General features: G+C 33.7%; 1 protein-coding gene across 1 annotated transcript in view; it reads left to right on the top strand.

Moving 5' to 3' along the window:
- The window catches only part of CFAP47 (cilia and flagella associated protein 47), a 374,253-nt gene that overhangs the window by 154,141 nt on the left and 204,836 nt on the right, over positions 1 to 15,276 (top strand). The window contains exons 42-45 of the mRNA XM_080377676.1: positions 539 to 684; positions 6,137 to 6,245; positions 7,051 to 7,277; positions 13,867 to 14,050. Of these exons, the coding sequence (XP_080233802.1) occupies positions 539 to 684; positions 6,137 to 6,245; positions 7,051 to 7,277; positions 13,867 to 14,050 (666 nt within the window). The remainder of the gene's footprint in view (positions 1 to 538; positions 685 to 6,136; positions 6,246 to 7,050; positions 7,278 to 13,866; positions 14,051 to 15,276) is intronic.

Raw genomic sequence — 15,276 nt, forward strand, 5'->3', positions numbered from 1 at the left:
GACTGCCAGATTCAACCATAGGATTCTTAGTCACTTTACGAAGAAAGCTCTTTCTCAGCATAATGCTTTTGTGAAAGTAGTGCAAAGAAAGCAAGCTTGCCAGTATTTAGTTTTTGTCTATTCTGGAAGATTTCAGACCATAATAGCACATAGTTACTGCTACTGAGAGCAAGATTGTTTGTTTAAGTAGTAGTAAACTGTACACTTCTTTATGGCAGATGTAGTCATTTGCTTATAGGCTGTACATCCTTGAAGAGGTTTTGATGGTGAGAACTGTCTGTTTTACCTGGTTTTGTTTCAGTGCACAGAATAAGAATACAAGTAGTTAGTAAAATTAATTTAAATAATACAGCATGCACCATTGCAGCATATTTACACAAATGTAACTGTAATACTGATTAGTGTTTACAAGTGTGCCTTAAATACTGATTACTACAGGAGGCTGTATACAGTATCCTTATATTTAAATTCGGGTAGCTACATTATTTTACAACCTGTTCTGTTGTATCTAAACCGTCATGTAAACTTATTTTAACAGCTGACCAATCCAGCCTCTTGCGTGAGTTCTTCAGTCCAATGGAAAAACTTTTCTTGGAAGGGAGAAGTTCTGCAGACTTAGATATTCACTTCCTTCCTTTTAATCTGGAAAAACGTTACTGCACTGTCATCCTGGTTAATGAACTGGTAAGAATAGAAAGTATGTTCTGTGAGAGGTTTTCATGTGATAGCCTAGTCAGTTAATAATCAGGATATGCTTTCCAGTTATGTGTGAATAGGGTAAATGAATATACAGGTTATGTACATATTTTAAGGTAGTGTTTTTGCATGCCTATGCAATTATAAAGATGTCATCTATGTGCTAACTTCTGGAGATGAAAATATTTTCTCTTTCTTTTTTTGGGGGGTTAAAATACAATATTCCTGTAGTTCATGGAGGAAGATTTTGCTTAAGAAGTTCATCAGAGATTTACATAAGATTGCAGGCTTCAGCTAAGAGATTTAAACCAAAGTTTACTTCCCTTTTATCGCCACATAATTAGAATTATATGAAATGCTGCAAGTCACTTTTCACTGAAAATCATAACAAATAAAAGTAATACTGTAAGGAATATTACTTTGGTTGCTTTTCTAGGCAACTCAGCTTCAGAAGAAATATGGAATTTAAGTATGTCTTGATGTGGGAGCAAGAATAAAGCTTTTGAATGAGCCATAGGCAGGGAAAGGATAGTCTTCACTGTACTGTACTTCTCCCTTTATTTATCACTGTACCTACTGTCAAAGTAGAATAGTAATTATTTTCCTTGCTCTGTCTCTTTTTTAATTTTTCTGCCAATCCAAATTCCATTCAGTCCTTGTCACTAATGCATGTAAAAGTTCTGAACAGATTATACATGAATTAACTCCATTACTTTCTTTCTTTTAAGCATTACTTTTTTATCCATGAAAGTAACTCCATTACTTTCTCTTGACTCATGTAGCCTGGGTTTTACCATATATACTTAATTGACATTGATTCCATCAAATTACCAAGAGCTGGTTTTGACCAACTTTCAGAGCTCAGTGGTCACAATCTTATTTCTGTGTCTTTAGTCCATCTTTTCATCTCTTTAACCTCTGCTGTGCTTTCTAGCTGTCAATGTTTTTCAGCATCCTGTTGTTTTTCTAATCTTTTATGTGTGGTTGATTTTAAGGCTTGCATTCTGCTTCTTACTTTCATATTGCTACCTCTGTGTTTCATCTTTCCCTCTGTGCAGTTTCATGCATCTGCCATTCTCTCTGCCCCGTTTTCATGATTTGTACCAATACATCAAAAAAAAATATATCTTTTTTTTCCTGCATATTCTCATCTTCCATATCTTTATATCCATATCTATAGAGCAAAAGAATTCTGCTAGTATTTAGTGTTTGTATGTTTGGTGTTTGTTTTTAATGTCTAACCAGTACTTTGGCTATACCACCTAGCCAACTTAATATTTTTTTTTCCTTGCTTTTAAAGGCAAATATGACTATTGAAATGTCGTCTAAGCCTCTCTATCTTGACCCTGTGCAATATCTGAAACCAATGGCCATCTTTAAGAAAGCAAGCCATATGGCTGGAATTCATAAAGAGTGTACAGTTCACTTGTATTTCTTGAAAAGTAGCAGAGAGATAGAAGAGGAAGAGTGTCAAAGCCTACAGTGAGCTCATGCCTTATTGACATCATGCAATCACCCACAGAGAGGCTGTATAAATGTCCCCATGTCAGAGGATAGCAATCTTTGTGGATAGTTCAATGAAAAACCAATCCAGTGCTCAGCATCATTTGAAAAGAGAAATGATTAGGAAAGAAATAGACATGAAAATGTGAAACTTCAGTATACTTTTCTAAAGAGCTATGGTGTACACATCTTGAATATTGTGTGCAGTTCTAATCACCCCAGCGAATGAGATAGTAGGGATAGGGAGGAAAAAAAGAAACAAGGAAGGTCAGCAGGATGTAACAGTTGCTTTATACAGATAGTTTAGAAAAAAATAATTTTGTAGAATTAAAAAAAGAAACTGTTAAGGGATATGACAGGTACATAAGATTAAGAACAGTTTACAGAAAGTTAATACAACAACTGTGGCAGGATATACAAACTGAACCAAATGAAGTACTTTTTCATACACAATGTTTAACTTACGTAACTCAGCTATTGTAGGACACTTGAATGCTAAAACTGTTAACTAGGTCAAAAGAAATGAGGCAAACTCATGGAGGTTAGATCCATCAGTTTTATTCAATGAAATATCTAGATGCGGTCTCTAGACATGGAAGATACTAATTACTGGTTTCTGGAAACAAATCTGAGAAGAGTCTTCTTTTACTTGCTATGATTTCATACTCCTTCATTAAACCTCTACTATTGGCATTCTTCCTGTTTGTTTCTTTATTAGAAGCAGAAGTATATAACATGACTAAGAGGAGGCTCATGCTACATTAGGTATAGAACCTGAAAACTGAATCATTTAATGAAGAGAAGGAAAATTGAGACATGGTAATGGGAAAAAAGCAAATCTAGGAGATGTGGTCAGAGCTATGGGACAATTATACTTTAGGTGGAGAGGTTGAAAGAACATTTCTGACAGCCCCAATGTTTCCTGCAGTGGTGATGTAGGAACACTAAATTTAGACACCTAACTACTAGTCACTGTTCTTAACAAAGAGCTAGCTGACCTTATCACAGTAGGAAGCTTTAATGCCTCAGAGAAGCCACTGTTATACCTTGTATGGTAACTCTTTCTGGAACACCTGGTCCTTTCAGCATAGCTGAATAGGCGGGTTACATTTAAAGGCTGCTGAAAGTGTAAAATTCTGGATATGTAGCACCTCAGGTCAGAAAAATTGTCCCATCCACATAATTGTATCATATATAAGATGCAACTGCAAGATAGCTAGCATGATTTTAGAGCCACACAGTAATGGCACAGTAAGAAATTGGCTTGCTTAAATATTGTGTGTATGGCTGCAATATCTCAACCATACTGTTGTCTACTTGCAAACGAGTGTAACTACCATGCTGCATGACTATCAAATGGCTTCATACAATGATGAAACTTGTATCATTGAAACATGGATTTCTGCTGTATATAAACTAATAAGTAATTAAATTTAGCATTTCTGTAATTTCATCCTACCTATCTTTCCTACCCTTTTGACAAGTGGACCAAAATAGTAATCAGGGTAAGACTGATTCTTCACTACAATCAATGAAGAAAGTACTGAGATTCAAATCACTAGTTAGACTTGAATCTACGTAGGAATCCTTCCTGTCATTGCATCAACTATATATCTGTAATAAAAGCAAGAAGATACACTGATTGAAGTTTGTTGGGGCTACTCAAGTATGTTGCTTAAAAGTATTGTTAAATAATCTATATGTTAACTTTTCTAAGTTTTCTAAGGTTTCTAAGGTTTGAAATGGCAACACATTATAATGTTGTTTATAACATTTCTCTAGGATGTGTTTTAATATTTGTTTTTTAATAAAAATTAAAATGGACATTCTTCACATTATTAGCATAGATCTTTTCAGAGAAGAAATCATATACTGTTTAACATAACTGGAATACTTTTTCTCTATATCTTTGGTTTTGGGAGCTAATTTAAATGTGAACAACCTGTGATTTCAATGCTAAGAATTTATTAAGTCATAGTTTAAAAATGTAGTTCATACTTTCACAGCTAAATGTTTATTATAAAATAAAATGATTTATTAAGAGAACACTTTACTATCTGTTCTTAATTGCTGACTTGCATGGAGAACTGCAAGTTCCTAGTGACTGTACATTCTTCTGAAATATCATTTACCAATGACATTACATAAATAGCTAATGGTAGTTCAACAGCTATTTTATTAACTATTTTTATTAACAATAAACTCTACAAAGTGTTGACGCTATCCTGTTTGCAGCTGATGGAAAATGGAAATATAAAGCATTAAAACCATGGGGATACCAGCCAAACTCAAAATACAGTAAAGACCCATTCTGTCCCAAAGCATCAGGAAAAAGCTGAGCAGAAAGAAAACAGGATTTGCATTCTATAGAGATCAAAAAGAAAGAATCCTTCAAAGCAAAAAGGGAAATGGAGAAGTTTGTTCCTACCTATAAGCATATTGATGTCAGCAATGACAAGAAAAGTTATTGATAGTAGAATGTCATCATAGCAACCAGTATCTTCATGAAATAAGTTGTATATGCTGTGATCTTGTTAATGGTCTGTATGGAGCCAAATCACTCTGTCAAACAGGAATAATTCCTGTTGAAATCGGTGCCCAGGAGTAGCTATTAGTTTATGTCTGGGAAACCAGTTTTGCTGTGGGTTTCTTTAATCCTTCTCAGGTAAGATTTGTCTGAACTCTTGAATCAAGGAAGAGGAGAAAATGCCATCAAAGTCAACTAGCTTTCCTTCTGCTGGGTCAGAAACATGATTACAATGTTTTCAGCCTTAACATACGTGATGAAACTATGAACAAAGGTTAAAAAAAAAGCAGACTTTTCTTATGTTATTGACCAACACTAAAGGGAAAACATTACATTCGTTGGCAGATGGGCTGAGTTGTATAAATACACTATTTCCTACATACCTGGAATGAAGAATGAAAGACAATATGCTTTTTTAGGGCAGAGTTTTATAGGATGTAGTTTACGGAAATAAAGAGATGACCTTCTGTGCAAATTATATCAGTTGTTGCAGCAGCATTTGATCCTTTACCTTGCAATCAGCAGAAGATAAAGTTGTCCAAAAAGTTTGTGGGAAATGAAAAGAAGTTTTCAAAGCAATAGGAATATATCTATTTACTCTCCTGCATAGTTCAGGTAGCTATATAGATACCTAATTTAGATATTTTTTTTAGTTTTGGGATGTTCAGATTGCAGCCTTTATAATTTGGAGTAATTTTAGTGAGTTTTCTTTTTTTTCTGTTTCATCTATGATTCAAAGTGTTATTTCTCTGCTAATTAGTTTATCCTTTCCTCTATGACAAGTTGCTATCTTCCTTTTTTCTAGGTCATGTTTATATTTGCTTTCAAGCTTTTGTAGGTTTCCCATTATTTTTGATGAAATAATTAAGGTTTGTTAACTTTATTTCTTCGTAATGGAGAATTTGCACAGATGCTAACTTGCCCTGGCTTCTGCTCATTTTTGCTTTCCAGAGAAATGTTACTGGCTCAAAAATACTGTAAACATTTTTTTTTTGAAAGTTCTTAACAGTGAAGAGCAATGAAGGAAGCTTTTAAATTATATGCTTTAATTATATGTAGCTATAGCACATAATTAGAATTCACCTTATTGCTCTATTTATGGGTCAAGGTATCCTCATTCAGTTAAGTTATATGAAGAGCTGAAAAGGATTCAACTCACTGAAATTTCTTGACTTTTCAGATTTAATATTCTCAGTTAAAGGTACTTTATTTTCATAGCAGGGTTTGAAATGATAGTTTTCTTTTATTTAAGTATTGTTTAAAAGTAATGGATCTCCTGAACGTGTAAATTATTTCACAAGTTGGACCTTAAGTATTAGCATATCTTTATTATTAGATTTAATATTTTGCCTTCTGTTCTGCATGAGTGGCTTTCTGAATTGTGTGGATGTGTATGTTCTTGTGTTTCAGATAGGAGAATTTGTATACCTGATAGAGGGAACGGGTGATATACCTTTACCTTCAGGATTGCTTCCAATGGATAGTCCAAATATTTTGCATGTTAGCAGTACATTAGAAGGTAAAGTGAATAGAAGGGATAAGAGTAAAATATAGCAAATAATTTTCTTTTGCAAATATATTTAGTTTCCATGCATCTTTTGTTAAAATTAATTAAATAAAAGCAGTTTATAGTGAAGTTTAAGAAAGATATTGCAGTGTAACTATCAGATATTTCTTTTAATATTGTCCAGTCCATTCTGTTTAGAGCAGCAGCTGGTTGTTAGCTAGCATCTTCACCTTTATTGTATTGTTTTTATCATAGTCCACATAAATATTTTTTCATAATTTCTCTTTTTTAATTCAGAATATAAGTTGTAGCTAGATGAACCAGGACAAGTCATCTTCACTTCGAATTTAAGTTTTAATTTAAAACACGCGAGTTTTGTATGCAGTTAGTCCAATGCTTCTGTCTTCAGCCAGTGATAAATGCTGTCAGTCCTATTGCAGAAACAGTGTAGCTATTATTTGAAATAATTACTGGTGGCTTCTTTTAGAGAGGATGCAACATCATCTAGAGGGATAAAACAGTGGTTGTGTTGTGTAGATTGTAGAAATACTTTTTTAAAATTCATTACCATTATAATAGTAGCAATACTGAAGTCTGGGATTTTTTATTAACTATTAAAAGCAACTTTTGGTTTGGATTTCAATCTGTGTTAATTTTAATTTCCCCATTATGATTTTTTTAAAAATATATATATTACTGGAGTAAATAGCATGTACGTCAAAGGAATTTTGTATTCTGTCTTTTCTTAGTAGATTAGTGATTTTACTCTATGCAGTTACAGTTAACAGCTGACAAATGTGTGGGTTTTGTTTAACAGGTCCAAGCGCAGGAGAGCCAGTTTTATATTTGAAATGTGGCCTTGGTCAGATTCTTGAAGAAAATCTGAGGATTCCATTGATCAATGAATCAAGAGAGAGGGCTCTGGCCATTGCTGCACAACAGCAGATGTCAACTATTGAATATGAAAGAAGAAAGATCACAGGGACTCTGCAGAGCAGTAGTGTTCGAGCTGCAACTGCCTTGTCAGGGCTGTCCAAAGAAGAGGTGAGAAACACAGTTATCTGTTACTGCAATCATTTAGTTGTTCTTGATTTGTAGGATGGAATTTTATGTTTCAGAATTACATTCTGTAATCTGACAGTTACTAATCCCAACTCCCCTCAGACACTGCAATATTTTAATTTTTCATTCGGAAGCTGGTTCCTCACTCCATGCTATTAAGTACTTTAAGGAATTGAGGCTGCAGTTAAAAAAAGCATTAGCATTTGACTTCAGTTATCTTCTGAAAAATACTCATTGATTAAAAAAGCTTTCTTAGTCAATGTAATAGATATCTGTATAAGTATACTTCCTTATGCGTATTTTTGTAAGAAATGAACATTCTCAAACAGGATTTTTTCTTTTTTAAATAATAATCTTTGAGAATAAATCAAAGAGCAGACATTTTCTTGTCTTGCAATCAATACAAAATAATAATAAAAAAGTTCCTTGTAAGCTATAGTTCCCTACTTATACATAATTCCAAACTAGAGATATTTTTCCAAGATTTCAGCATCTAGAAACAAAAAAAATGCCCCCAAGGGTAGTCCATTAAACATTCAATTAGTACTTGTGAATAAAGTTTTAATAGCAATCTTGTCAAATAAGCAAGCTTTTTTCTATGTAGAAATGAAATATAACCTTCAATGGATGATAGCCATACTCTGGATTTTAATTTCACTTGTGAACCTGATGTTTGTTACCTGGCAGATTAATGGGAAGCTGTGTTATTCTGGTTAGACTGTTCCCAGTACTAAGAGGAAGAGAATTTTCCCTGGTGCTTTGATGTTGCTGAATATATGCCTTTTTGTTTACAAAAGAATTTAAAAAATAATATAAAACAAATTAAATGAAGAAAAATTACAAGAGTAGGTTTAATCTGTTATATGGTTGTAGCGGGACAAGAATTTTAACCATGTAATCTAGACTCAAATAGCTTTCTTTTGGATTATAGCTAATCCACTACTGTGGTAACATTTTATGGATGTTTCATAATTAAATTCCTTAATATCACAGTCACTTAGCGAATACTTGACAAAAGGCTTGACTGCTCTGAAGCTGTGGATGTAATCAAGGTAGAACATAATAGGAACACATTTTGTACTACTAGGTATGCTAAGATCTAATATGAGTTCTAAAATTACATGTATTGTAGAAGAGTGGAGAACAATTAGATTAATTATAAAATAGATAGTGATGGATACTAACACTGAATAAATTATCATGTGAGAAGTGAAACTAATATGCAGGAAGAAGTATTTTGCCCCATGTACAGTAAGTTTTATAACTGCTTATGGGACATAAAATGGAGAATCTGTGCTATATACTGATGTAGAAAAGACTTCATACATTAAAAGTACCTCAACATGGTAAACCACTATGCAGATTAACATCTAAAAAGTTTTCCTAAAAAGGTTTTGTCATAAATTCTTCCTGTCTGTATGACAGTATAGAAATTCTGGTGACATTAATTGAAGCAACTATTTTTGAAGGGAACGGATGTTCTGCAATTTAATTTGGAGCTGAAGTATGGGGTTAGGTTCATTGTCTGAATTGCCCCCCCTCCTCCCCCCCCCCGAAAAAAAAAAAAAATCCTTTCCACAGCTCCTGTGGTTTGATTAATTATTTAGACTTGTGAAATCCCTTGGAACATGTGTTGTAGGTTAGAGATAAATCTAGAATCTCTGGAGAACTTTTACTCTATGATTTCTACTTCACCTTTCTACTAAAGGTCTAAATCTCACAGAAAATAACAATAAAGGTAGGCTATATTTTTGAAGGCAAACTGGATATGCATATTCATTACCTTGTGCTTTCTACTAGATGGGTTTCTACTCAACCCATCTATACACACGGTTGAAATTCCTCGCTATTTTTATACTGTGCTTTGACTGCTGCTTTTCCTTGCTGTAAGAAATAAAGATCTATTTTGATTGTCATTAATGATTAGAACTACTAAAAAAGATAATTAATTTTTATCTCTTTCCCATAAAAGTTGTTTTGCTGATCAGAACCAATTTATCTTGTTGGGTTTTTGTGCTAAATGTTACTATTGGGCCAGTGTTGGATAATGTGCCATCAAAGTACAGAAGTGACAGTAGACAAGTCTGAAGAACTTGGAAATGGGCATTCAATGGAAAGGAGCAGGAGCATTAGCTAAATCTTTATTTCTACCATTTACTTTATAAATTGGATTAAAATCAGCTCATTAAGAAGTTCTGCTAGAAATAGAATTCTAATAGTTTATTTTAAATCTTGGGCACTGAAGGGCTTGCTAGCAGCAAGGCTAAGTAGTTAACCTGCCATCTCCCTCCCTGTCCCCCAGAAGTAACCTCTGCTGCCAACACAATCCAAACCATTTGCTAAGGGATTTTTTTGGTGCTTAAACTTTGGTATAATTAAAAAAAAATAAACAAAATTGAAACCAAATAGCATCAAAATTTAATAAAACAATTGGATAAGATAAGTAAGGAGGAGATAAGAAGCAAGGATGCTAAAGCAATAGGAATCCAAAGATGCAGATCTCAATATTTAAAGGAAAATGAGAAGAAATGTTAGGAAAGTTCTGAATTTTGTTAATTTCTTATCTCCTGAGTATTTAATTAATTTAGTTCCTCCTAAAACAGTTTTAGGTGGTAGAAAAGGGAATATAGGATAAAATTCTTTGCCACTGTTAAGGTTGGGACTTGCATTATTGTGAATAATTACAAATTGCCTTTGTTAATCATGAATAGCAAAAAAGCTGTAGGTGGGAAGTTTAGGTAACAAAGGGAAGAAAAAGAGTATCTGGAAAGAAAGGGGAGAGAACGTGGAAGAAGAACATGTTTAGATTGATGTTGCTAATGGTGGTAAATAGAGGGAAGTGAATAAAAGAATGAAGGAAATAACAGAATAATGAGAATTCATTCACTTGGGTATGCAAGAGGAAGGATGTTGCAGTCAGTGAAGTGAAATTCAAACTAATGTGCCTCGTTTTTCCTTTTTGCTATAATCTAGCTAAAGAGGCACAAATCAGACCCAGTTTCTAGATACAGGCCTCTTTCTTCATAGTCAGAGATGCCAGTAATCTTGTGTAATTAGGCATTATAATAGGAAAGGAAGAGAAGTCATGTTCTACAAGAAGGCCAAAACTAAAGCTTGCACTTCCCTTTTGAGGAATTGTGTGTCCAGATGTGTCCTCATAGTTAAGCAGTAAGAAGAGTTTATTTAGGTTCCATTTTGCCTCCTTTGAATGTATGGTTCATCCAAGCATAGACACCAGATCTCTGAATCCCTAGCCATATTCTAGGTGTTAGGACATTGTGCATTTTCGTCTATCCTGCTGTCCATGTGATTAAGAAACACTGAGTTTTTATCTTAGTACATCATGGTGGTGGTGATGAGTTTTAGTTTTCATCAATGGAAAATGAGCAGACACCTTGCGCACTTGAAGCTATTGCTTCTGCTGCTTGGCTGGTGTGACAGAATCTCATCATACATCTGTCCAGCTCTGATCTTCTAACACTGTGCTCTTCATAGTCCCTCAGGATTCAAGAAGGATTTTGTGATCTTCCATGTGATTATGGAAAAGTTGTAAGCTCAGTATGAGCAGTTTGCTTTTTTAGATACAAGGAGGGGTTTCTGAGAATCGTGGTGTCCTTGAAGAGAGAAGATACTGTAATTAAGAAGTTACATTAGATATGTTTGAATGGGAATGAACTTTTCACGAAAGGATGTGTGGTCAGGTTTCAATTTGTAGAACTTTTAAGTGGGACCATTGTCTTTTATATTACATCACTTATCTTTTGATATGAGATTAAGGGAGATGGCAAACACGATTGATCACAGGGTTTCTGAGAGACTGGGATCATGAAGTTCTTGTATTCATGAGGAATGGGTCTAGAAGTTAATTCATGGAAGGAAGAAATGGGGCTAAATTTGGAAAACAGTAATATGCAAGGAAAGACCAAGGTGCCTCAGCACTCTGTAATAGAATCTGCCATCCTTTATACATAGAAAGTGCAGATGATAAATCCAAGAAAATGTCTTGGAAAATCAATTGGTCTTTGAAAAATATCAAGTTTAAGTCTAATGCTTTATATACCCTCTTTATATACTACCCCCCCCCGCCCCCATCATTATTTTTAAAAAGAAATTAAACCTGGGAAGTATATGCAAATACTGTTCTTTAACTGGTAATAACACTTCCACATTTGGAATATCATGAACCATTGCACTGTTGAAGTACCTATTGGAATCTGTTTTATTGTAGCGCAACAGCCTTAGACCTGAAACTGATAATGAGAATTAAAAAATATTAAATTCCATTTAACTCTCACTGCCCTGAAAAACTGTAAAAAGGAGTGCAGCTGCAACATTTATCTGAACTGTATTGGACATTTTCTCTTTCGTTGGAAATGTTAGTCTTTGAGGCAACAGGATTTAGTCTTGTGTGTGTTTGCAGAATTTTATTTTCCCCTTTCAAAAATATCTAGGTTTCTCAGTAAAAATATTTTCATCCTTTACTCTTTGACAAGGTACCAGGAAATAGTTCAAGTGCTTATAGACAATGTAATACCAGCTAACCTAACATAGCTTTAAAAATGACATAGCATGAACAAGGATCTTAAAATACAGTACTTCAGTGATTTTTATAATCGTAAGATATCTCTTCAAGATAATTATAATTTAAATGTGTTCAGTGCTCCACCAAAGGTCATCTTACAATCATTTTGTCAATTAAGACTTCCCAAAACTTTTTAATCATGTTGAATTTTTATTTCAGTGTCGAAAAGTAATCTAGTTGCCAAAATCAGGTGTAGGTATAAATTTATATTTGAATATGGAGAAGATCAAAGTCAAATTTGAACTGGTAAATACATGTAATTATTTTGGTTTGGAATGTCCCATTACAAGTGAGAATGAAGTATCTTCTCACTGAAAAATCTTATGCCATTTCAGTCTTATTAGAGAGAAATGGAAGTTGCTATTAATAGAACAACAGAATTATTAACATCTATTGATCTTTTAATTTATTTTCTCTGTGTATGTGAGAGTACTCTCAGTGAACTTCCAGTCTTGCATGATAGAAATTAATAACTTTCAACTTGCATAACACTACTTGTACCATCTCTAAATTATATTTGCACCATACAAATGTTACATACACTTATATGGTGCAAGTACAGTAAAAAAAGAACTATGTTAATGTTTAGTTTTGATGAATATTTTTTTAGTCACATGCACCTGTTCAGTTATTCTTCATAGAACAAGAATCTTGAATAGTTATATGTTTCTATGTTTATTGTGTCAAAAAAATTATATTAGCAACTAAAGCTGAACAGATGTATGAATTCCATATGTACTTCGTGTTTAACACTACTTTGACACTTTGGATGTATAGATTAATGGTCAAAATAAAGCAATGGCAAAGTGCAGGTCTGCTTTCTAAAACTGGCACAGGAATGTGAGTTTTTGTATTAAAAGAGAGGGAAGAAAAAAAAGAAAAACCACCAACCCAAAGAAAAACCCCAGAACAGTTGATTTGAACAGTAATTTGACCATATTACCCTTAATACTAATCCTTAAGAAATATTAACTCTGCTTTTAAATTGTTTTTTTGAATTCCCATAATGGATCTCCATTCCTTGTCCCATTGCCATATGTACTGCCACACCTGCATTCCTGGCATTATTTGGTACCAAAAGGCTTTGAGAATAAACCAGTTTTCCTAGCACAACCTGAATATTTCTGTATTTATCTCCTCCCTAGATTTGCTTCAAGATAATTCATAATAGACATTAATTCAAAGATTTGTCTATAAAAAAGATGCGAGTAGTTTCAGAATTTGAATTTGTTCAGCTTACAATTAATCTTGAGCACTGCAATTACACTGTGTTATTGGATTACATATGGGAATTTTGAGCAAGTAGTATATTAAATAATTGCATTATTTCTGTAATGCTATCTTACAGGAGTCAAATTTAGTTCATTAAGAGGTTTAGAAGCCTCTTTCGAGCTTGCCTTAATGTACTGTGTTAATCCTTTACTAATGTTTCATGCTGTTGATTAGCAATGCTTTTTAGCAAGAGGAGGAGCTTATTTGGCCCTAAAATTAATTCTAAATACTTTGATTTCTAAAATATACTTTCAACATTAAAGTATCAAAGTTCTCACCTAAGTATATAGTGATCCCTCGCATAATAACAAAATAATTTTACCTTTTAATGCTTTTTATTGTTCAGAAACTTTATAAAGTTAAAGAAGTAACATCTGTCTACATCTGATAAAAAAATGTTTTCTTGTCTTTTATTCCCCTTTTCTTGCCTTCCCTGAATATCTATAAAGGATTGCAGAGTAGTTTCTGGGTAGGAGGTGGTTTTACTGTAAACCTCAAAATATGTTTTCCTTAAAAGAGTATTTCAGATGCATGGTGTCTAAAAAAATTATGTAAGACAGTTTTTATTTAGAATAGCTCAATAATTTATATATAACTTGCCTAATTACCAAATCAGTTTTAGAATTACACACTTAAGCCTGTATAATTTTACGTTTCCTAACATGAAATTATTATGAGATTATTGTTCATATGTATACAATATTTATTCACTTGCAGAGACATGCACTCCTGAAACCTCCTCGTAAATCCCTCCCAGAGTTGAAGTATGTGGATTACAGTGTAGAAGTGAGCATGAAAGAATTCTTTGAGGTTCCTGAGAAGTTCTCTATTCCAGTATTGGCATCAAGCAGAGTTAATTTGAAAGTTCCGTCAGCAAAAGACCTTTCACCTCAGAAAACAGGTAAGAATAGTATTAAATATGATGAATTTCCACACACTGACTTTGTCATTTTTGGTCAGTCTCTGTTGCCTCTACTTTTTCTGGTATCTTAAATTTTATACTTAAATCTCAATTGCTTTCATTTTTGCTTGGCTTTCATTTTGATTGCTCCTTTGCTAGCTGTTTTGGTTTTAGTTTTTGTTTGTTTGGGGTTTTTTCCTCCAACGCTTTTTTTAAACCTATAAATTGCTCTAGGTTGCATTTCTTAAAACTTAAGCGGCTGAGGGAAGTGGGGTGGTATAGTTTGGAGAAGAGGAGGCTCAAGTGAGACCTTATTGCTCTCTACAACTGCCTGAAGGGAGGTTGTAGCGAGGTGGGTGTTGATCTTTTCTGCCAAGTAACAAGTGATAGGACAAGAAAGGGCCACAAGTTGTGCCGCAGTGCTGCCCAAGGGAGGTGGTAGAGTCAGCATCTCTGGAGGTATTTAAAAGACATGTAGATGTGGAGCTTAGGGACATGGTTTAGTGATGGCTTGGTAGTGTTAGGTTAATGGTTGAACTTGATGATCTTAAGGGTCTTTTCCAACCTCAATTATTCTATGATAAAATTTGGATCTATATTTACCTGCTAGGGTATCTGTGCATGGTTATATCACAGTTAATTTAATGTGCCTCAGGTATCTGATAACAACACAAATAATTTTTGTTTTTGCTATTTAAAATGTAAGTAGTAGTTCTTTTAGCAAATTTAGTAGAGGTGTGAATTATGGTCAGTCCATGCATAGTTTTGTTTCATCATGTCATTTTTTGACCAGTAGAGTCCTTCTGCATGTTTCTGCAGTTCACTTTTCCAAGTGTCATTGGAATCAGTCATGTGTTTTCATGGTGTATATTTCTTTTCATGCTTGGTCTACCCCTTGTGTTTTTGTTTCTTTTCTGAAATAAAAATAAGATTTTTTTTATTATTATTTTTGACAAGTGTTTTTGTTACAGATTCATTCTACTTAGATTATGATTACAGTAGCTGTGCTGTAAAACAGTTTATGGTTTCACTAGGCACGTTTCAGGAAGATGACAACAGTTATTGCAGTTTTAGAAGCAAGACTAGCCTGTTGAGTGAGTACAGGACTACCAGTCAGTAGAAGTTGTAGAATAGATGTAAGATAGGTTGAAGGCAGAAACATTTCCTGAATGACAGGATATTTAAATCCTAATAAAAATCCTTTTGTTGTCAAGTTAATAATAATT

Source organism: Falco punctatus (assembly GCF_963210335.1).
Source record: "Falco punctatus genome assembly, chromosome: 2".
Lineage (NCBI taxonomy): Eukaryota > Metazoa > Chordata > Aves > Falconiformes > Falconidae > Falco > Falco punctatus.